General features: G+C 45.0%; 1 protein-coding gene across 3 annotated transcripts in view; it reads right to left on the bottom strand.

Moving 5' to 3' along the window:
- Window positions 1-17,548: 17,548 nt before the first annotated feature.
- NOD1 (nucleotide binding oligomerization domain containing 1) overlaps window positions 17,549-23,887 on the bottom strand; it is a 52,090-nt gene continuing 45,751 nt past the window's right edge. For all 3 annotated transcript variants that reach the window (XM_054991594.1, XM_054991595.1, XM_054991593.1), the window contains exons 11-12: window positions 20,751-20,834; window positions 17,549-18,870 (exon numbers count right to left, since the gene is read on the bottom strand). In XM_054991594.1, coding sequence (XP_054847569.1) covers window positions 18,798-18,870; window positions 20,751-20,834 — 157 coding nt within the window. In that variant the 3' untranslated portion in view covers window positions 17,549-18,797. The remainder of the gene's footprint in view (window positions 18,871-20,750; window positions 20,835-23,887) is intronic.

Raw genomic sequence — 23,887 nt, forward strand, 5'->3', positions numbered from 1 at the left:
CTTGGTGTCTGCTGAGCTTTCTTTGCCTTCAGATCTCTGAAAGCCATGGATTACAAGAACGTTTGAGTGCCTTTCTTCAATTTAGGGCCCTTCACAGTGGTGAAATTAAAGAAGCATCTGTGGTGTGCCTTAAGATCTCATTCTGGTCTCTGCTCATCATCCTGTAGTGGCAAAATAGTTCAACTGTTTTAAGGGTCCTCGGCTTTTGTACTATTGGGTGCAGAAGAGTTTACATCCTGACACAGGGAGCAGGCAGCACCTGCAGAGCATGATGGTATGCCCCAGTATTTTACTTCTAGTCCTTTTCAGCCCCTAGAAAAATTATTCCTGAGTTTGCAGGACTCACGTGGATGAAGAACTGTACGAGTTGGGGCAGACTGCAGTGCAGAGGAAGGAGAACGAAACCATCCTTTCCTTGCATCTTAATGATAGAAGGAGGAAGAAAATCATTGTTCATATGGTTGATAGTTCAAGCTCAACTATCTAACCTTAGATAGTTCTCTCTCGCTTTTTCACCTTGGCTAACCCATTCTATGTTGTAGGTGAGGCAACCTGATCTTATGGGACTGGATCTGGATGACAGAAGGGGCTTTGAAGTCTGAACAGAGATTAACTGGTCTGCTGTATGATCTCTAGGTGAACTGTACCCCCTAAGGTGATTTTATCTTCACTTCTTAAAGAGTCAACCTTGGTCATACCAAAGACTCTGAAGTTACACTCCTTGTATATTTGTTAAAATGACCATTTAAAGAAAACCCTATGCTGTCAGCTTTGCTGTCACTTGAATAAAGGGTATCCAACCGCTGCCTCATCTAACAGCTACCTCAATGCAATTTGACTTGGGTGCTAACTCAAAATGACATCGACAGAAAATCCATTTTATAGTCTGGGTTGATTTTTAACTTTCATCCCTCTGCTAAAAACTTTAGAAACCTTAAATCACACCTTGTTAGTGAAGCTTTAAGAAGCAGACAAAAATATATTGAAAGAAATCATCTTTCCTTATTAAGGGTCTGTAGAGCTGCATGGATTTGCATCCATACAAAGCAATAGAAACGGTTACCTAGGCTGTACTTTTTGATATTTATTTTCACAAACTTGCATAGGTGGTGGTATTCTAACTCCAGAGAAAATTTGCAGGCTTTCCTGTTTCATGAGCACAATGAATCCTAAGCACCTTGTGGGCTCACTTGATTATTAGCATAGCCTTGTTTTGGTTGAGCAACAGGAAGTCAAATAGAAATTATTCCAGGGCAGTGGATGCAGAAATTCATGGGTGGAATTTAAATTAACACCTGGTGCCTTCACTATAGGCATGACTATGTATCACTACAATGTATTGATTCTGCCTTCAATTACCAGAGTTGCACTTCATTGGTTTCGAGTCAATGTAGTGTACCTGCCTGCACTGTCGGCTTCGTCAGAGATTACATTCCTGAATCCAGTGATGGAACACAGTCTGTTGCCTAAATGCAGTCTGCAGGAAGGCTGCCTCGATTCCAGGTGCATTTCAACCCAGGGCTAGATGAATCATTACACTAAAGATGCCTCCACATGGGGCCTTCGTGTTCAGCACTAGAAACAATCCTGCACATTTGCGATCTATTTGTGAAAGTTATACCTGTCCCTAGGGAGTGCTGCTCTGCAGTTACCTCCTGTCTGCAGTGCTGCCTAGCAGGGGACCAACTTAGGCCCTGAGAGGGCAGAAGGCAAAGCATTAGCAGCATCAAACACATTTGATCCCTGAAAAGTAGTATGGGCAGATGTCCCCTGAAAAGCACCAAGTAAGTGGAACTCCTGCTTGGCTGTACCAATACTTTCCTTGGTTATTTTCAGTAGTCTGTTTTCACCAGACGTCATAAAATATACTGCAAGAAGAAAAGAAAATTAAAGGGTTTTTTTCCATGGGAAAGGGGATTATGAAGAGACTGTCCAGTAGGAATTCAATTATTGCCACCTTCAGCTGGAAACGCAAGTTCTCAGTCATCTGAACTCTTGCAATATTATAAATGGTTGCTCAAAAATGCCTTGCAACATCCAAGCCATACGCTCGCCTCAGATACCTTGAATGCCAAGGAGGTGAATCCAGACTCAATTTTCCATCAACAGAATGAAATTTCCCTCCCCACACTTTATTGATTTCCACCAAACATCGTTGTAGGGGAATACAGCACCATCCATAAGGAAACAGGCCTAAGAGGAAGTGGGAGTCAGTGGAAACTGCCATTTTAGGGCCAAACTAGGGCCGATTCCAGACGGCCCTCCCCATGCCGAAACGTCGCGCGTCATCGTGCGGAAAACGCAAAATATTGCGTTTTCTCACGTGATGACGCGCGACGTTTCGGCATGGGGAGGGCCGTCTGGAATCGGCCTAGATGTGACAACTTCATGGTTGCCATGGGGACACCAGGGCTGTTTTAAAGATTTAAAAATGCCCCAGGGGCCCACAGTCCTGCGGCAGGCTGAGGTGCTCTTGTTCCTCCTCCTCAATTGAATGCTGAAATGGCTGCACCCCCCACAGCTGCTTTTGCACTTGAAAAGGCGCATGGGGGGAAGTAAGTGCCATAATGGCAGTGGCGTCCTTGTGGCAGCCATGAAGATGTTGTCTGCCACATCTAGTTTGGCCCTGAGTCTTTATCTGACCCATCTCTCTTGAAAAAAGGGAAATTTAAAACTAATTTGTGTGAGGGGTGTTGCCTCTGAACTAATCTCTGGGCTGAGAAGTGGTTCTGACCACCTCACTGGAAATTTCCTCATTGCCTCCCAAGGGGCATGTGGAAAAAGGCTCCGAATGCCTCCTCTCAGCTGTTCTCTACATTGAGAGTCTGTTCTTCTGCCTTTGTTCCTTCCAGGTTGGGAAATGTCCCTGTTGCGTTCTGGGGCTTGTGACTGAACACACAAACTCCTGAGATGCAATGGAGAAGTTTCCAAATGGCAGTGGGGAAAAGATCAGACCACCACCACCTCCGAGGCCAAGGAAAAGCTGAGTTGACCTCCCAAATGGTTACAAACCACAAAGGAGCCAGGCATCATCACAGGAGCAGTTAACTCTAGTCAAGATCCATTATTCCCCCTGTAAGGGTTCTGAATTGTGCACCCCCGCCTGAGGCTCTTCCTTCCCTCCCCGCCCTCCCGGCTAGCAAGTAGTCTTTATGGTTGGGAGGATACTATTGAAAGTTAGTGACGTCCTTTTTAAAAAACCCTTTAAAGAAAAGAGCTGCTGAGTAAGACTTCAGATGGTTAGGGATGTGGCACCTATAGAGTCTTTGTCATTCGCTGTGACTGACAGAAGCAGAATTGAGCATAACTTACTTTGAAGCCACTGCATCAAATAGTAAACTGGCTGGCTCCTGTGGGTACAATGAAAAAGGGGAAAGGGACCTCTCTGTACATGCAGCAGAGGTGGCAGGATCCTGGGGTGATAAACTACTTCAGAAAAATATACCTGCTTTGGAATTTGTCAGCAGTTATCACACAGGATCTGCAGCCTTGAGTCTCTTGTATTAGTTACTCTGGAAGAACAATTGGCTTTGAGTCCAAGCTCACAGACCTTCCGTATTCGAATTCCTACTTTTTATGCAAGCTGGAAGCAATTGAGTGGACAAAATCCCACTTCCATGACTCCTTAATCGCTTTGCTTGTTACAACCGCTGAACGGTTAACTGGTGTTAAGGAGTAATCCTGTACTAAGTGCTTTTGAATGAGTTCTAATTCTTCTTTTGATCACTGAGTAATGGGTATCAAAATACCAACCATGTTTTCAGTTTACTAAATGCTAAAGAGCGCCATGGGGAAAAGAGACATGCCTGTTTGTGATGTTCTCTGCTCTAAACTACAGAGCTTTTTCTGTTGATTTGCAAGATACAGAATCCTGACAAGCGATGTCTTGGAGAGATATTGATGTAGTGCATATTCTGTTCCATCTAATTCTCTGGAGCGATGTGCCGTGTTTTCCTCTTGGTGACAACCGGTGCCCTTCTCTTCCCCTGCAAGTCCGGCAGAATTTATTTCTCTTTGTTGATGTGCCCAAGGGAAGCTCTTGTCAAACTTTACTGTCTCTTCCATTTCAGCATCCATGCTTTCAAGGTCTTTGGTCTTAGCTGTTCCCAGTGAGACTTTTTCTTTCTCTCAGTGCTTCTGCAAGCCCTGGAACAACATGCTGTGGTCTTCAGCTACTCTAACGGGATTGTCTTCAAATGATATTTCAAAATGACTCCTGCACCGTCTCCTCAATCAAACACAGATGCATCAGTATAACAAAATTAACACTCTGCTTCTTTTAAAAAGCAATCACTGGAGAGTGCAACAAAAGAAGCCATTCCGTCTCCTTGTGTGATTAACTCTTGAGTGGCCTGACAAAATACAGCAAAGCCTTTCTCAGCTCTTACGAAATCTGCATCCAAGTTGGCAAAACGGTATATTCCATTGGGGGGATGGTTGCTAGGCTGCAACTGACAATCCCCAGGAGAAATGGGGGAGGTAGTATGCCGTGTTGTGCCGGCACATCCTCCTCCCCCCTATTTCCTCCTGCCAGTGCCTGAGCCACCAGCAGAAGAAGGAGTGGGGTTCCAGGAGGCATCCCACTACTGAAGGAGACCTGGCAGAACCCTCACGTACTTAAGGCTTATAATTAATACAGTACTTAAGTGTTAGGGTACCTTTAACTAGGATCAGTTGAAATGCTGCGAAACAGTGCAATCTTTTAAGTTCTCCAGGACTCTTCATCAACCTTTTTTTTTTAAAAAAAAGGTGGGTGGTAAGTATCTGGCCCCGACCTTGTGTGCATCATTGTCTATCCTGCCAGGCAGATTTGAACCGAGTAAATGGTGCTGGATATAGCTGGCTTCAGCTTGCACTTTGACCATCCTTCCTCCTCCTCCTTCCCAGTATTATATTGGGAGCTTAAGATCCTCCAGAGAACTGATCCCAGCCACTTGTGAAGGAACTGAACAAGGTTTTATTTTTTTTAATATGACTTGGGACTAGAGGTTTAGTTCCTAACTGCAATAACACCAGCAGCCATTTTAAGGACAACCACTCAACTTTCTCTTCTTAGACACCAAGGGGAGGCAGATGGCCTCTCCTCTCCCCAACACTTTAACTCTTTCTTAACTATCTTGTAATTCTTTACCATGCTCAGGAGGCCAAAAGCCAGCACCATTTGATCTATTCAAATTTCAGATCTACCAGGCTGATGTTTCCTAAAGATCTTTGAAGGCATAGAATACCTTACACTAATCTAGCCTTGATGTGCTAAGAGGCTGGCTCACCATAACCATCTCTTTACAGGATGGGAGGCAGCTGGTGTATCAGTCAAAAGTGGGATAATATTTCCAACAGCCCTGTATGGTAGATCAGTATTATCCCCATAGTGTAATGGAGGCTGAAAACAGCTTGCTTAAGACATTCTCGAGAACTCAAGGCAGAGGTGACATTTCAAAATGGGGATGTTCTGATGCTTAGCATCGTCCCTTAACTGCTAATGGTATATCTTTATTTTCAACACACATGCCAGTGTGTGAAGACTGTGTATTTATATTCTTTCTTTCTTTACTTCTTTTACTGTCTTCCTTTCTCACTGAGACTCAAGGCAGGTTACAGAATTATAAGAGCAGTGCAAGAAAGACCAGAATAATTCATGCAATAAACAATGCAATAAAACTGGATTACTCTGTTGAAGAACAGTGGAATAAAAACAGTATAATATGTCCAACAAACTAGATTTCACAAATAGAAAACCATGAAAGTTAGTGTAAAACAGGTAATAAATAATGGAATATGAAGGGGGAAGGGAAAATAAAACTGCCTACAGGCGATTAAAATTACAGCCCTTATGCCCTTCATAAAAAGTGGCCTCCTACACACTTCTGTTTTACCACATATCAAACTTTTTGCAATTGACATGAGTCCACATTTGTTTTGTTCAGAATATTGGGGCGTCTGGAAACTATCTGGCAACTTGTCCCTTACCTGTCAACCTGTGACCGTGACTTAACTACAGTGATCCAAGCCATGGTCATCTCTAGGCTAGATTACTGTAACTTGCTCTACGCAGGGCTGCCCTTGAGCCTGACCCACAGACAGGGCCGGATCGAGGGGGGGCAGGGGGGTAGTCTGCCCCCGGCGCCACCAGGGAGGGGGCACCAGGAGCAGCTGCCAGCAGCCAGAGGGCGCAGACAGCAGCGCGGGCAGCCTCGCAGCCCCCCGCACTGCCTTTCGCCTGCCCCGCGGGACAGGGGGCAGCCGGCTTGCCGCGCACCCCCTGCCCTGCAGGGCAGGCAAAAGGCAGTGCGGAGGGCTGCGGGGCCATCCGTGTCACTCGCCTGCCCCGCAGGACGGGGCAGCCGGCCGGCCACCCCCTGTCCTGCGGGGCAGGCCAATGGCGCGGGTGGCCACGCTGCCTTTTGCCTGCCCTGCAGGGCAGGGGGTGCGCAGCAAGCCGGCCACCCCTGTCCCGCGGGGCAGATGAAAGCAGCGTGGGGGGCTGCGAGGCCGCCCGTGCCATTCGCCTGCGGGGAGGCGAAGGGCGCGGGCGGCTTCCCAGCCCCACATGCTGCCTCCGCCGTCCTGCCCTGCTTGATGATGTCACCGAAGATCTGGCGCTGCCCACAGATTACAGCTGGTACAAAATGCAGCAGCACATGTTGTTATGAGAGTGCCAAATAAGGCGCATATAACACCGTTCTTACACAAGCTGCATTGGTTGCCAGTGGAGTACCAGATCAGATTCACGGTTCTGGTATTGACCTATAAGGCCCTGTGTGGATTGGGACCAGTGTATCTATGGGACTGTCTCTCCCCATATATTCCCCAGAGGACACTCCGATTAGGGGACAAACAGCTGTTGGTGGTCCCTGGCCCCAAGGAGGCCCACCTAGCCCCAACTAGAGCTAGGGCCTTTTCAGTCCTGGCTCCCACCTGGTGGAATGCTCTGTCTGCTGAAATCAGGGCCCAGCAGGACCTACTTATCCTTTCACCGGTCCTGCAAGACAGAGTTGTTCCACCAGGCATATGGCTGAGGCTGGGCCTCCACCTGCCTGGAAAAAAGGGGTGTATAAAATCTTAACCCTCCCTGTGAAGGCTGTTCACCATCCTGTTTTAAATGTGTATTAATACACTGTTTTAATGTAGATGACTTTTTATTGTATTTTAATATGTTGTTATCCGCCCTGAGCCTGCTCATGGGGAGGGCAGAATAGAAATTTGAAATAAATAAATAAATATTTCTCCCCCCTCCACGCACACACTTTTTAAAAATGAGCCCCATTGCAGTGAAGTGTGTGCATAGCCCTGCTGTGTGGATTTGGTTTTCCCTCAAACAGTGTACCTTTAACTCACCTCTTCTTGGCTGATCGCAAGATGATTTAACTTCAGCACAAAGTGCTGAGCTTGGATTGCAGCCCACCATTCCACTCCAAACAGATCAGTGTCTGGGCCTCAGTTGTCTTTGGCTTGGCATCTGAAGGAACCAGGTGGGAGAGCACAACTTAATGAAGCTGAACTGAGTGAGTAGGTGGGCTGAGAGACGGCAGATGCCGAGGCAATGAGATTCCAATGTCATCCCTGCACAACAGGAGAGGCTTTCCTCTGTTTCAGCCCACTGGTTGATCATCTCCCATTTCCATCTTCTTTGATTGAGTGGCACTCCAAGATCTTGGGTGGAGTAGGATCTTTTCCTAGCACTTCTGCCTGAGATGTTTTGAATTCCAGGTGCAGGGGACTGGACCTAGGACCTCCTTATACCTGCAGTGTATTGCTCGATCACTGAGTTCTGGGTCCTTCTGATGTTCAGTGGTCTAGAAGCCTTTGATCTAGTGGACAAGAAAGTGAAGGTTCCACAAGGACTTTCCCCCTAAAACACCGAATGGCACCTCAGCACTTCCTCTCCGCTCTGCTGTGGCAAAACAAAGGCAAGTCAATGGGCTCTCTGCCACCACGGCTCTTTCTGGGCTCACTCCACTGCTGCAGCTCTTTCTGGGCTCTCCCTCCATCACCACCACTCCTTCAGCTTCCTCCCCTTTCCCTTCCTACTCTTCTCCTTCCTCCCTTCCAGCCAGGTGTCTGGTATTTTCAGTACATTTACCTCAGACAGTCCAAGGACATATCGGACTATCTGGGTGAAAACAGGACACCTGGCAATCTTAAGCTATTGTGAGGACTGAGGGGATGGAAGAACCCTGTATCCTGGCTTGAGCTCCTTGGAGGAAAGGCAGGGTAAAAATATAAACAGCAGGGCCATCACCCTCAGCCTTGTACTTGCCATTTTCTGCCCCTTACTCTCTGTCCCCATCCCTCACTGAGTTGGGTAGGTCACCCTGTAAGGTAAGGTATTATGATCTGAATACTTGGCCTAAGGTCTTCTTGAGTCCTAAGCCTATGCATTGTAGCAGAAGTGAGATTCAAACCAGGATCTGTAATTCAGACTGCTCACTGCTTAAGAAGAATTCATGGTGTAAAGGTACCAGCAAGGCCTAGAACTTCTAATTTAACCTACAGCTTTGGTTTCTGAATTCAAGGTTGGGAAAAGCTGAAGTGTAAATATGTCAGGGAGAAGCTCAGAAATCTCACAGTACATGCAGCTATTCTGACAGCTTATAGATTGGGTATTTAGTAATAGGACTCCGAAGTGGTACTTCATCATTACCTTTAAATGAGTAATGTGGCAGAAGACGGGATGTTTTCCATAGGGAAATTGAAAGAATGTCCAGATGAATTCTTGGTACATTTGAGGAATCTGGCGCACAGCAGAATTTTGCATTTAATTAATAGCCTTTTGGATGTGTTAAGTTATATAGTCCTGGCATCCATACATTTTCCTTGCAAAGAAATATATTGTATTTGATCTTGTTCAATACGATCAGGCACAAATCATCATCCAGCACTTGGATGGCCTGAAAGAGCAAGAAAAAGCCAAGATCTTTTCTTGTTTACAAAAGGAATCTGCCTAGCAGCAATTTGACTGGCTCTTGGTTAAAAAGCAAATGGTTATTCATAGGCTCAAATGAATCAGAAGCAATTGCATTTGGGTGCCCAGATGCCTTAGGGGAGTACTTAAACAATCACATTTTTAAAACCCTTCAAGTATTTACAAGGACTTGCCTGATGAATAGTCCCCATAGGAAGCCACTAGATAGTCCTGGATTTGACCTTATTGGAAAGCTTGGAGGGTCCCAGGAGGCAATGTCTGCCTTCTCTCCCTGAGCCTTCATCCCTCCTTCAGTGCATGCTCCTCATTGTTCTTGCCCACAAATTGCAGAAGTGGGAATGGCAGCACATGTAAGTGACATCACTGCCACTCCTGTGGGACAGGAGCTGATGAGAGGTGGCAGCTGCTCCTGGCAGCCTTTGTCATTTCTCCATGGCAGAGGAACAAGCAGCAACTGCACCTAGGTATACCCTTTGCTTAGTTCTTGTCTTCTTTCTGAACAGGCTCTGGTAGCACCTGAAGAACAGAGTGGAGTGCAGCTCCTTCGTCCTCTTTTACCATAGCACTTCAGAATGAAAAAGAGCATGATAGAGATGCACCCCACTGCTGCTCCAGAGGGGATCCTGCCACAGAAAACATCCCATGAAGCTGCCTTCACCACTAAGTCAGACCGCTAATCTATCAAGGTCAGTATTGTCTACTCTGATTGACAGCAGCTGCCTGGGGTCTCCAATGAAAGTCATGGACGTCACCTCCTGTCTGATCTTTTGAATATGCTGGGGATTGAACCTGGGAGCTTTGGCATGCAAAGCAGCTGTTGTTCCATTCAGCCATGCCCTCCTCACAAATCTTGCTCCAGAGGCTCCCCTGAGATTATTGGAGGGAGAGGAAGTATACAAGATCATCCTCATCTGTGAAATGCTGGAAAGAGGGTTCTTTCCCAAGTGTAGACCTGCCTGTTTGTTTTCAAAGTGGTGCGAGGTGTGTGTGTGTGTGTGTGTGTGTCTCCCCCCCCCCCCGGGATAACTGATGCAAGGAATGCATTTATATGTCTGTGTGGCAGCCCTGTCAAATATGGCAGCACTGCATTTTACTTTGTGCCAAGGGGATGATCGGTCCCCCTTCCCACAGTGAATTGGGTGGTATGCTTTACACGTTGGTTTTCCAGATGTCATTTTTGCACAGAAAAACTCTCTCACTAGAACAAGCATCTTCAACAGAAACTGGCAGTGACTATCTCACCAGACAACTCAAGTGACAGTATACATAGGAGAAACAGGGGGCTACAGTCCTCTCAGGGCATATTAAGGTGCTCAAACTGGTTACATGCAGGTGTACAACCTACCCCGGCTGCTTCTTGTGATAAAGAAAAGATGCACGGTAAACAACCCCCCCCACCCAATATTCTAATATTCTGATTTGTAACAATCTCCCTCCAAGGTGTGTCTTTCTGGTGAGCCCTTTATTGCATGCGCACACACCATGCATTGGGAGTCAGCACATGATCAGTTGTGTTAACAGTGGTGCATCTCTCACCATCTACTTGCAGCCCTTTTCTGTTGCTGTCAGTGGGGCCTGCCAGGGAGAGAATTTACAAACAGGCCTCTGTGTCTTTGACTAATTCCCTGCTAATCCTGAGGTCATCTCCCGCATCATTCCCCCCGCCCCACCCCGCCACTGACTTTGGGCTATTTTTTCACCTCTGACTCAGCAAATGGGCTGATGCGTGTTGGTGAGCCACTTAATGTGATCAAAATAGCCCTCAGGAGCTCTTTGTCAACATACTGGAAAATCACAGCTCTGATTGGGCAAAGTGCATTGGGCATGCCTTTCGGTATCTGAGGGACAAACTGCAAACTAAACTCCCACAGTCCCTTCTCCCTTGCAGAGCAACCCGCGGGGTGGCAATTTGCATCAGAGATGGGATGGGAGAGGAGAAAGAGAGAATGGTTAACCCTTGCCCTCCAGTCATTTTTCTTTTCTTTCTGCAAGGTTGCAGGCTTAGGAGTGGGCAACAACAAAACAAAACCACAAGGGAACACAAACCACCAGCAACAGACCTGGCCAATTTTGCTTTTGGATCAGTCACAGCAAGCAGCACTATTTTTTATCTCTGTCACAAGCTGCCCTGGGTTACTGTGGATGGATTAGACCTCATTGGAGGAGGAGGCCCTGCCCCCAAGCCCTGCCCTGGCAGATGCTCCCTGCCTGCCTGAAGGGACCCTCGCCAGCACCAATACTGCCCCCTGAGCCAGCAGGGCCCTCAATCCAGGAGGCCCCAGCATGGAGTCACCTGCTCCCAGACCCGCCGTTTTCTAGCCCCAGGAGCAGAGAAGGCGAAGAGCCAGAGCCGTGGCCTGGCGCAGGCGCAGGAGTGCATGCTTGACAGCTCAAAGACTCCTCACTGCTGAGGAAGCGCCAGAAGAAACTAGTTAGTTACCGCAGGATCTGGGCTCTGTTACTTCTCATGAGTAGAGGAGCTGCAATATGAACTGAACTCTAGACATAGCATCTTCTGCAGGGAAACTCCCTATATAAGTGTGCAGTTAGGCTGGAGCCATGGTGGGTTTTGTCTGCAATCTTGCTGACGAGGGGCGTACCAGTTGCTTGGACCCCCTGAACCTTGTGACCTTGGATCTAACTGCTGACCTGGCCTGCTGGGTACTGTTACTGCAGGACTCTGTGGTCTCCCAGGCTCTTGCCTCCAACCAGGGATTGAACCGGAGACCTTCTGCATGCAAAACAGATGCTCTACCCCTGAGCTATGGACCCACCTCTAAATACTATCCGGGATCTCTGCAGACATGTTGGTTTTTTAACCACTTTCCAAAACTTGACTGTCATCCAAAACAGCATAATAAAATGTGCAAGTCCAAAGGGTCTTGAAGACAAGCGATGCTAGGAATCCCCCCCCCAATTTCATTTGATTAAGCATTTCATGTAAAAATGACAGTAAAATAGAAGTTTAATTCTGAACAAATCTTCTTAAAGTGATATTTCAAACAACAGCATTTGATTTTCCTCACACATTTTTGATGGGTTTAAATTTATCCCAGTAGATAACAAATAGTTGTAATTGTTTCAACAATTCCAGTTGATTAGTCCATGGACTTTTCCTCTGTCATCTTTTAATATATGAGTTTTGTCATTAAAATTACTTTCCAGGAGTTCCTTATTCATTATTCAATAGAGGGAAGCTTTCTGTTGTTCCCATTACCTTACAATTAATATATGTGCAGCCATCGAAAAGTTTCGAACCCATTTCTGATGGGTTTTTTCCCTCCACTGTGTTTTTGAGACAGTCTAGCCCAGTAAAAATATTGTTCTGGCTCCAAAGAAAGACAAAACTCTGTAATACCCTTTATCTCTTTAACAATACCTTCCAAGAAGCGTATCTGGATACTGCAAAGGACAAGCTTGAGTTGCTCAGAAATTACTAACTTCAGATAACTGATCCTTTTAAATTATTCTGAGAATTCATATGGGAAGATAGAGATAAAGACCAGGAAGGAGCAGTGGAGATTTTTAGTATTTTGACAATTTTTATAGGTTAGGTAACTCTAGGTAGAAGGACGTGAAGGTGATTTAAAAATTCTTCACTTAACAGAGGAACTTCAGCATTAGTAAATGGTCTTTTCTGACTTTTGAGAAGGAACAAAGGCAATGGATGCTCCAAAACTTAACAGAGCCCTCAACACTGAGGGCTCTACCGTGAAACTTTATCATACATTTAGGAACGAATTAGCCTAGTTTTGCTGGAGATCTCCCATCCTCCCCACACCCCCATGCCATTCAGATAAAAATAACTCTTTATTCTTAGTATCAGCACTATTTACTTTATTAAAAACTGGTTCCAAACGAACAGATTTATTTATTCTGAGTACAGAAACAATGTTCACCTAGGCCAAATGGCTCTTTTAAAGACACGTTGAATACTTTTGGTCTTAGGAGGAATTTATTGGAATAGGAATGTTTGATTGCCAAACAATTGTTAATGGATAACTTTCACAATTAATTAATCTTTTTCATGATGAAATATAGGATCCCTAGTATGGAATGGAACTTTCCTGCTCCCCCCACCCCACTGCAGTTCACTCCATAAAATGCTGCTCCTTGATGCTGGGGGATCCTGAGGAACAACAGAAGGGGGAAGGCTGCAGTGGGAAAGTAGAAACTTCCCCTCCCTTCCCTTTCATGGAAATTGTAATCTGGTGCCAACTCATAAAGTTGCTTTAGAAATCTCCCCTTTATTGCCAGTAACGTGTGATACCAAAAAAAGTTAGTGGTCACCAGTAAATGGCTAAGATGTGACATTTCTAGGATGACTGATTTATTTGGTGTAGCGGTTAAGAGCGGCGGGACTCCAATCTGGAGAACCAAGTTTGATTCACACCACCAGCTAGGTGACTCACTTGGCCAGCTGGGTGACCTTGGGCCAGCCACAGCTCCTTCAGAGCTCTCTCAGCCTCACCCACCTCACAAGGTGATTGTTGTGGGGATAATAATATACTTTGTATGCTACTGAGTGGGTGTAAGTTGTCCTGAAGGGCGGTACAGAAATCGAATGTTATTTTTTATTACGTTATTATTTAAAGAAGTAATTACAACAGGATGAATTCGGTCAGACATTCCAGGAGCTTATATCAGACTGGGCCAGAGTGATATCATAAAGGAATGGGGAAAACCATCTTTTTATCAAAGTTCCCAAGTGGATAACATACAGGCATCATTGAGACATGATCTGCTGTGTGAACTAGCCTGGGGAGCCTCAGGGTCACACACACCCCGTTTTCTATCACAAGTGGCCAGCTATTAGTCTTAAATTGATGTCTGGAAACACTGCTGGACTGGATTAGGGTTTTAATAAACTGAAACTTAATCCAGATGTGATAGAAGTGCTGTGGGTGATGATTAAGACTGGTTCAGGAATTAGGAGTTTTCACAACAATGGATGAGATTGCACTCCCCCCGAAAAAGACCCCGTGTGGAGGTAGACTTGATATTTTGCCATGGGTTGCCCAGAACACCTTTTACCAACTGAGACTAGTTAGCCAGCTGTGGCTTTTCCCAGAGAAAGCTGACCTGGCCACAGTCACACATGCCTTCATAACATCCAGTCTTAACTAATGTAACACACTCTGCATGCACTGTTCAGAAACTTGAGTGGGTTCAAAGTGTGGCAGCTGGGTAGGATCTGTTATACCACCACAGTGTTATACCATCTACATTGGCTTATTTGTTTCTGGGCTCAATACAAAGTGCTGGTTATGACCCATAAAGCCCTAAATAGATTAGCTCCTAAGGAAAATCACAACCCATAGCTTGCCAGTTCAGATGTAATACTGAATAAAAATAGGTTTTATTTTAATAGCAAACTATGCTGCAAATCCAGAAATAACAAATTTTCTTGCTACATGAAAAGGGTAGAAAAGGAAGAAATATCTTGAGTATCCTCCAAGTTTATTAACATAACAAATTATGACAGATATTAGGTCTTGCCATTCCTAATTGTTTATTCCTTGCAAAGGTGAATTCTAAACAGCAAACTAAGTTTGAGTTATACAAGTTGTACCTTCATGCGGCCAAGAGAGCACTTTTGCCAGCAGTGCTCTGCTTTTTGCATGCCTTTTATGTCTGCATGCATCTGCTGTCACTACAGCCCACAACTGGCACATTCTGAGCACTTACAAGCCTCCTGGATATAGCGCAAAGCTGGCGTGTCACTTGAACTGTGCGTGCCAGCTCAGGTATGATTTGCGACTCATAATTAAAATAAGCAGATCAGGAAGTTGAATAACATTCTTAAAGATGAATTTACTATCAGAGTGATGGATACCTCTTCTCTCCCAGTAAACGTCTGCCTCTCTGCGAAGTGTTTTAGCAAGTTACTGGATTGCACAATGTACTGATCTATTTTAACTTGGAACTTAAACCTATTTTTATTTCCAAGGACCTGAATGCTGGTGAATAAAGCCCCACTGTAAGCGGCCAAGCTGAATTCACTGGAGAAAGCCTACTCCCCAAAGTTCTTCTGCCAAGCAGTTCAAAAAGACTGAAGTAGTGAAGCTGTGTTTTCCAAGAAACACAGTTGGACAAAGTTGGTGAAGTCACCCTGGGGTTTCTAAATAGACCACTCAAGCTGACCTTGTCATCACAATTTCTCACCTGGCTTAGTGTCTCTAAATTTTTAAAGAACAAAGTGGGTTTTAGCTCCCGATGCTTAACCAGTTGGGTGTCTATATAATTTCCGACAGTGGCCTTAGGTTGAGCTTACTGGAAAACAGCATCATTTGCTGCAGTATCAGTGACAGAAAACATAGTCTTTATGTGACGCATCTCTGCTAACTATACCCAGCTTAGAGGAGGACAGGTCATTCTTCTGTGACCTTAAGGACTAAGTACATGATTCTTGCAGTTATATGAAATAAGCCTTAGAGAACACGAAAGGGAAAAAATGGAATTCTAGCAAATAGAAACAAATGCCTGGTCCCTTGCCTGGCAGGGAAGTGGCAGCCTTTACCTCTTCATACTTCCCCATTTCTTGTGAATTAACTCTAGGCACTTAGAGCCAAGCTACAAGTGACACTTGACACAGGTTGGACACTTGTCAGCTTCCCTCAAGTTTTGATGGGAAATGTAGGCATCCTGGTCTTGCAGCTGTAATGGAGAGCCAAGGTGTAAAACCAGGACGCCTACATTTCCCATCAAAACTTGAGGGACGCTGACAAGTGTCCAACCTGTGTAAGGCGTCACTTGTAGCTTGGCTCTGAGTTACCCAAAGGCAAACATGTAAGTGTACCATGTCCTTGAATGAAGTTACAGAACAGGCTTATCTACGGCATGACTCACTTTATTATTTTAATTAAGGAGAAAGGGGAAGTGGAGGGGGCTTGGGAGGAGGCAGGAAAGTGGACTCCCCAAACACTTGATCCATTTCTGTAACGCCTGTTCCTCCAGTTACACATGCCAATTACTGCCAGGCCCATCATTTGTATGAGATGAGATATAAACTGGGATGAGTGGTGTTAGGATGGAAATATATTTCATGTCCTGGTACAAAAGCAGCAGAAAGACACCAGGACATTTACTGGAGCTTTACTTTCCCCATACTTGTATTTGGTCATTTAAAAGACACTAGTGAAAAAAAAGGCACTGGTTTGGTAAAAGACTAAAGGCTGGGTCACACATTCGTTGTACCTGCATCTACTCCTATATAGGCCTTCTCCCTTCTTAAGATCTGCTAATGCTCAGCTCAGAATATCATAACTGGTGGGTGTAAGACTGGCATATATTAGGAGTTCAGAGGCAAGGAGAAGTTACACTTGCTTGGTTTTTCCTGCCTTACACTGGGGTAGGTCAACTAGAATTCAAGCATAGGTTGGGAGGACGGCTTGTATACAGGTTGTATAGTTGTTCTGCCACTATACAGAAGTGGGATAAAAGCAAGCTTGTAGTGCATCTCCCTGCCACAGAGTTCTTGGCAAAGCAGATGCTCAGAATAACTAATTGGGTGATTATAGGCAAGAGCCAACAACTCCAAGTGCAGTAGCAACTCTCTTGTTTTAGAGAAGCTTTAAAGGCTTGGCAGTTTGGAAAAAACTAAAGCACATCAAGGCTAGCACGACTGCACCCTGTTCCATTTCTCTCATGCAAGTTTTGCCCCCTGCCCTGTCATAGAACAAAGTACAGTTTTTGCACAAAGATGATTATGCCTTCTCAAACTGCAGCCTTGTGGTTTTTGCAAAGAACTTCGTTTCTTAATGAATGCTGGACTTTTACAATACACTTTTCAACAAATTTGATTTCAAAACTAATGAGAAGGGGAAGGAGGGCACCTTGAGATAGAATTATACAGGAGGCAGATCAAGCTTTTGCTAGCAGCAGCTAAGGAATTGAATTAAGAAGCCACTTAGATGAATAGGGATATGGATAAAACGGAGCCAAGCACTGGGGTGGGTGGGGAGACTTCTAAGGAGGAGAAAGGCAGCACAGTGCTTCAAATGAGGAACAACTTGACACTCCAATCAAGACTAATCATTCAAGCTTGTACGTCCCCGTGGTTTTACAAGAGCTATCCATCCTCTAGAAGCAGAACACAAACTATGATAAATGTGGTGATGTGATAGAAAGCAATATGCCGAGATCCCCCAAACTAAAAGCCCTTCTGGGACCACCCTTACCTTAAGACCCACCCAAACAGTGTATGAAGAACAAATGATATAAGTTGTCAGACTACATGGTCCCTGGAACGTAAGAAGAGTGGTCCATCTAATCCAGTGTCTTACACAGCATCCTGTTTCACATAGTGGCCAACCAGTTGCTCTCGAAGAGCATAGGGGCCAAGGCCTTCCCCTGATGCTGTCTCATAGCACTGACATTCCGAGGATAGCTGCCTCTGAACGTGGAGGTTCCCTAGAATTCTGACCTCCACCCACCTCAGCAGCCATCCCAGAATCTGAGTCTCAATTCAGAATAGGCAGAGTTACACGGAGGCCCATTTATGGCCATTTGGGTGGCAGGCCATATACATCGTGTGAGTCTCCCATCTGTACCATGATGCCTCCCATCTCTGCAGATCGTTGGTTTTGACACTGACAGTCAAAAAAGATGACATTGTTGAAGTACTGGCAATAGGCAGTATTTATTTGCATTATTTATAGTCCACCTTTCTCACTGGGACTCAAGGCAGATTACACAGTGTGAGTCAGTACAGTCAGTTTCAAGGACATTTCAATAAACATGTAATAGGGTATATACAAGCAAATTTTTAAAGATTTAAAACCAGCAGAAATCCAATACAGAGTTCAAGAAATGCTGAAACAGAACACAAGCAATTCTAAGACTGATATGTTAAACAACATAGGAACTACCCAGTAGGATCATACTTACAGCAGCAGACAGTACATAGTAGTAAAGTTTATAATCCCTATCCCTTTACTGATGCATCTCTTTTGAGACCTTGAGACCACTTCCTTACAGTACAGCCCTCCCACGTGAATAAAAAGCCCTCCTGAATAATTCAGTCCTGTATTGTTTGCAGAAGGCCAGGAGAGCAGGAGCTTTCCTAACCTCTTCAGGTAGGCTACTCCATAAAGTGGGGGCCACCACAGAGGATGCACGTGTATGAGCAGTTGTTGATTTTGCCCATGTACAAGGGGGCGCCTGCAGAAGGCCCTGTTCAGATGAGCGAACCTGCCATGGTGGAACCTAAGGCACCTGTTGATTAGTAATAAATGGTTGATGATTACCAGGCGGCATCGCTGTTACTATGTGGGTCTTCTGCCTCCACTTGTAAACTTGCACCATATATAAATAAGTTAGAGAGACTTATTTACACTTATGTACATCAATAATATCAAAGGAACACAGAGATGGCAGGGCAGTTGGTGAATACCTGCTCATTTAAAGAGACCCATTTCTCTGAAAGCAGGGTACTACTATCATGTTCCCTTTAAGATGTAAAATCAAGGGTGGTGTTTTTTTAAAGAAAATGCAGACTAAAGAATGCTTCAAGGGGTAATTAAATGATATATGAACCATCTATGATCAGGGTTTTCTCCCCTCTGCTGTTCTTTCCAAGTTATTTTCTCCTGTAACAGCCGGTTTGGGAAGGAGGGGATTTAAATCACAAAAACCCTGATTTGAAATCGGATGCAAACTTCTGCCCCTCTCTGCAAACCCAATCCAATCCCATAGCTGATTTTAACAAAAGAAACAGCATCGGGAATTCTGATCTCAGATCTTCAACACATTTTCTAGACTGACTGTAGCAAGCTAGCCTCAGTTCCAATTTGGACTGCTGTAGGTGTTCTGGCTTCAATTGCAGTGGTAATTGGCATACAGGCAAATATCCAAACTGGAAAGTAATTTCTCAAAAACAAATTATCCTTTTTTCATTTTCAAAGGCTTTTGCCTCTTCTTGGCTTATTCGGTTTCCATTTAAGCTGTTGGAGGTGGAGAGACAGAAAGTGAGGGAAAAATTAAAAGGAAGCAGCTGTTTCTACAAAGTTTTTTTTAAAAGAACATTTCCCATTTCCTGTTTGTTCTGGGAAGAAGAGCACAAGGTATCGCTTGGTTCTGTGGGGCAAGGCACTGGAGAAATGTAAAAAACAGTATTTGAAGAAATCTGAAGGTCTTTCATGAAACAAAATGGCTACACAAAACCTAGACAGTTCTAAGAAGGTTGAAACTGACTTACATCATTTAGTTTAGAGGTTGCAGGCCTCTGGTTTTCCAAAGAAAGGTGTGCCTGTTGGACTGAAAGCAGCACACACTGCTCTCTTACACTGCTTTTAGCCAAGCCAGCACGCCTCTCAGATGGTTTGGGGGGAGGGGAGATAGGCGTGTCGACTTTTCTAGCTGAGCTGCGATAGGCTTCACAGAGGCATAATGGAATATTATTTACCAAGTTATGTTACTTACTTCCCTGTCATGAAAGGCTTCAGTTGCCCATTAAGCCTCTATTAGACAAGATATTTGTCTCCAGGCCTGTTGTCAACCCTACGCTGCAAACATGTCACAGACGGAGGCGTCTGGTCCCCCAAGCAAGGCCCTCAGAGAGAATCTGGCCCACCGTAATAAAGTGGGGAACCCATCCTACATTTGCAGCCCAGTTCTAGCAATGCTGACTCAGAAGGAAGCCTTGTTATGAACAAAGGGTGGACATGGTTGCACACAACTCAAACAATATAGATCAGGGATGGCTAACCTTTTCTTTAATGAGAACTACCACCAAATAATGAAAAATATCCTCAGCTACCCCCTCCACTCATGTTACGAAGTTTTGTTCTGTTCTCAAAAAAGAACATGGCCTGGTAACAGCAAAAGAAACAAAGCTATCAACTAAGCAGCACAGAGAAAAATCCTAAAAAATAAACGGATTGTTTAAAATGAAAAAGCATGGAGCAGACCTTTTTGTGATCTTTTAGGAGATGCACAAGCTATCCTGCAGCAGGTGGTGAGCTGGTAGCTCACAAGCTTCCTGTTGTAAACTCTGTGTAAATGTATTAAAGAAAGGCTTGTACATCAGTTCAGCTCATAATCTGACTACAAAATTATCCCTAGTTCTGAGGGTCACACACTTCACATATTGTGCTTTTAAGTGTATGTCTACTTTTAAAAAGTATAAACCCAGTGTTGATAACAAGGGCATTCTACTTGTAATGCAGTAAAGTTTAGCAGCACTACAGCTGTACCAATACAAGCTCTTATTGTCATCCTTTCCCTCGTTCAGCCAACAGGCAGTGAACTCAATCATACTACCTGCCTTGCCTGTGGCTGTCATCTGGATTCCTGGCCTATTTTTGGGTTGTGGTTCAAAAGGTGTGTGTGTAGAGGGGAAGGGGGGTAAGAGCTAAAGGAACAAGGTTACAGTTGGGCACAAGACCTTACCCATAGTACCAGTCAGATTTTTTTTCTGTTACCCTGGGTGCATACCTAAGTGACACATGTACATTTCTAAGTGTACATATAACAAGCATATTCTATCAACTGTACACTTGTGTCTGAAGAAGAGAGCTTTGACTCTCGAAAGCTTGTACCCTGAAAATCTTGTTGGTCTCTAAGGTGCCACTGGACCCAAATCCCGCTGTTCTACTGCAGACCAACACAGCTACCCACCTAAAACTGTACACTCCAATGGGAATCTGGCTATGATGGGTGAAATGCCCTTGAAAACATCAGTACCCCTGTTCTATTTTAACTTTCTTGGGGGAAATCAGTATTTTGCTGAATGAGACTCCATGCACGGTTTAAGCAAGATGAAGGCTTGGGGGCCTCTGGAATGCAAACGTCACCCTTTTGAAAGTGAGGGAGCTGCCCTTACCAGACTTCTTTAATGGTTGTATTCTCCTGGAGAGCATCAGTCAGGCACTTGGCTCCTTTGGCCGTAATCTGATTCTGAATAAGCCTAAAAAAAAGAAAGCACTTTGCATTGGACAAACCCTTCTGTTTGCGCCTGGTTCGCAGCATCCTGTCTGTCACACACTTGGCTCAAGCCCGGCAGGGCTGAAGCAAAAAATGAACACTCCTTTCGGTGAACAAGGCTGGTGGTGTGCCAGGAAGCAGCGGTTTCTGATTTCCATCTGCATGGCTGGCCTGCTTGGAATCAGACAATTCCCCCATAGAAGTGTGGCCAAGAGGCTCTGGGCCTCTTCAATCTAAAGTGCTTGGGCGTCTTTCAGGGTTACTGAGAGCAATTGTACAATTGACCACACAGCTGCTCTCTGATCACAGTAGAGCAGCTGTCTAGGGGATTATTCATGCTGGATCCCAGCTACTGCTGGAGGAGGCAATTCACTGGCTGCCTTAGACTGGTACGGCACCATTCAAGAGAAGATGTGAAGGGTCTGGTCAGCAAGCCAACCGATGCAAATAAAATCAGTCATTTCAGAGGGTACGCTGTATTTTCCCTTCAACTTACAACGCGAGTTCTCTCTCCCTGAAACAGAGCGCTCATATAGATGGCTGTTTTACTGCACACATGATGTTCCGGTCATCATCTTTTCTGGTGTACATGGCCCATTTCTTTTCAAGCCTCTTCCAAGCCTGAAAGCGGTGCTCTTTGTGTCCGCTCAACCTATACAGATGTCCAGTTCTCTCACTCTTGGAATCTGAACCTCTTTCCCAAGACCACCTTCTTAGGTTATGCCAGAGGTGTGGGAGTGGCTGCTCCTTCCTGTGTCTGCAGGGTAATAACAAGTCTTCTCCTGAATCATTTTCCTGAGCCAAAACGGCCCTGGGGGAGTGATCTGCCCCAATTTGGAACTGCAGGTGCATGTCTGGATCTCTAAACTGGGGCATATAACCCCCCGGGGTTGGTTCAGCTCAGGTAAATTGCACAGAGGGAGCGAGAAGGCAGGAGCCCTCCACTCCATAGCCCTGAGCCGAACTGGGCCCCTGCAGATCCTTAAAATGCCATTTCCCTATAGCTGCTGTATGACTGTGGGGAAAGCAAGTCACGTCCAGGTTCCTTACAAAATGTAATAAGCAGGGCTTTTTTTCTGGGAAAAGAGGTGGTGGAACTCAGTTGCCCTCGGAGAAAATGGTCACATGGCTGGTGGCCCCGCCCCGATCTCCAGACAGAGGGAAGTTTAGATTGCCCTCCGCGCAATCTAAACTCCCCTCTGTCTGGAGATCAGGGGGTGGGGCCACCGGCCATGTGACCATTTTCAATAGGTTCCGGAACTCCATTTCACCGCGTTCCTGCTGAAAAAAAGCCCTGGTAATGAGTCGCTTGGCCCTCAGTGTAGACTCTTCCTCTGGTCCCAGGCTTATTACACTTATACCAGCAGGGGCTCCCCTGCCACTAGTCTAACTGGAGTTGGGAATCTTAGTGGGACATTTCAGATGCCCCAGCTCGACCTGGTACACTTTGGTCATCTGTGTGGGCTCAAAGACAGAAAGAAACAGGCTGTACACTTTTGAAAACATGGAAAATGGGGAATACTCTTTACTGAGAGGAAAATGGCTTTGTCAGAGGTGGAAAATGCTCAACTAACTTTATATTCCTATCTCAACTGCCCCAAAGTTAAAGCAAAAAACAGCCGAATGCAACAAAAGCGTGGCCTAAAATTTAACCAACTCTTCTACACAAACAAGCAAAGCCTCCCACTGTGAGAGTCAGTGAGAGGCCGAGGACTGGGATGGTTCCACTCTGTTTACACAGGGCCACGCTCTTTCAATGCAAAGCCTTAACAACAGGGACGGGAGACTCTCCTCTTGTTTGAATTCTTCCAGGTGTTTTTCCACTCAGGGCTCTCTTAACGTGCCGTTCCCTTCTAAATGTCTGGATGCCAACTATTGAAAGGTGAGCCACTAAGGAACATTTCAAACATATGTAATGGGATATGAGCTCCCGCGTGGCAAAAGCATCTTTTCAATTATAGTTGTGTTTAAAAGCACCCCTCATCTGAAAGAAAAAAAATCCACAGGTTCATGTCCCAGGGAGGGGAAAAAAAAGGATAGGTCAAACTTTTTCTTGATGCTATGCTGTTTTTGATTGAGTAAAGCTTTTAATTATTGGATTGTTTTCAGACAAAGACATTCCCTTGTGAAACTTGTACAGTCAACATTACAAGGACTCTTAATGCCTTGTCCTGCCCTGACTTCTAAAACACAGGACCATTAAGCAGTTCAGTTGGAGGCAGCACCCTTCCACATTGTCTGATAGTGAATTAAAGCACAGCAAGCGAATAAATCTTCTCTCTTGGTACATTTTATTCTGTCCTTCTTCCAAGGATCTCAGAGCAGTGGACATGGCTCCTCTCCCCATTTTATCCTCACAAGGATAAAATGGGGAGGCCTAAACTACAAAGGGGGAGTTTAGGCTGAGAGGCCCACGGTCACTCAGTGAGCTCCAGAGCAGTGTGGAGATTTGAACCTGGGTCTCCCGGATCCTAGCATAATTCCCCTTGAGAAAGGTGGATTATCAATTGCGTGAATAAAGAAATCTAACCATGACACCACACTGCCTCTCCACTTATACACTTTTTGCTTGGAGACTTAAGGTGGACTAGCAATTGGGAGACATGGACAGAAATATCTGGTCCCAAATCTGCATGGCACTACTGTACAACAAAATAAAATACGCCAATCACTCATCAAACTAACAAAGGCACAGATGCCAAATTACACAACTTGGTGTAATATCATAGCAAATGTTATGAGACTTATAGCTGCTTACTTCACAGCTTAGAAAAAAGAGGGCCAGTCTGTCTGGCATGGTGTTGTGTGTGCCTCCCTTATTACTTGTATATTATTATCCCTTCACCTGTTTACTGGAACTTGTAATTCTACACACTCTTGTGTTCCGGGCCTGTATCTGCAACATGGCTTATGTAATAGGCTTGTTACACACAAAGCAACCTCTGAATGAGAGATTTACAATGCAAATGCATATAAACACTGTGACCTTTTAAGTGCATGGTATGGTGTTTCCCCCCCAGAGGCAACATTGTATGA

Source organism: Eublepharis macularius, chromosome 11 (assembly GCF_028583425.1).
Source record: "Eublepharis macularius isolate TG4126 chromosome 11, MPM_Emac_v1.0, whole genome shotgun sequence".
NCBI lineage: Eukaryota > Metazoa > Chordata > Lepidosauria > Squamata > Eublepharidae > Eublepharis > Eublepharis macularius.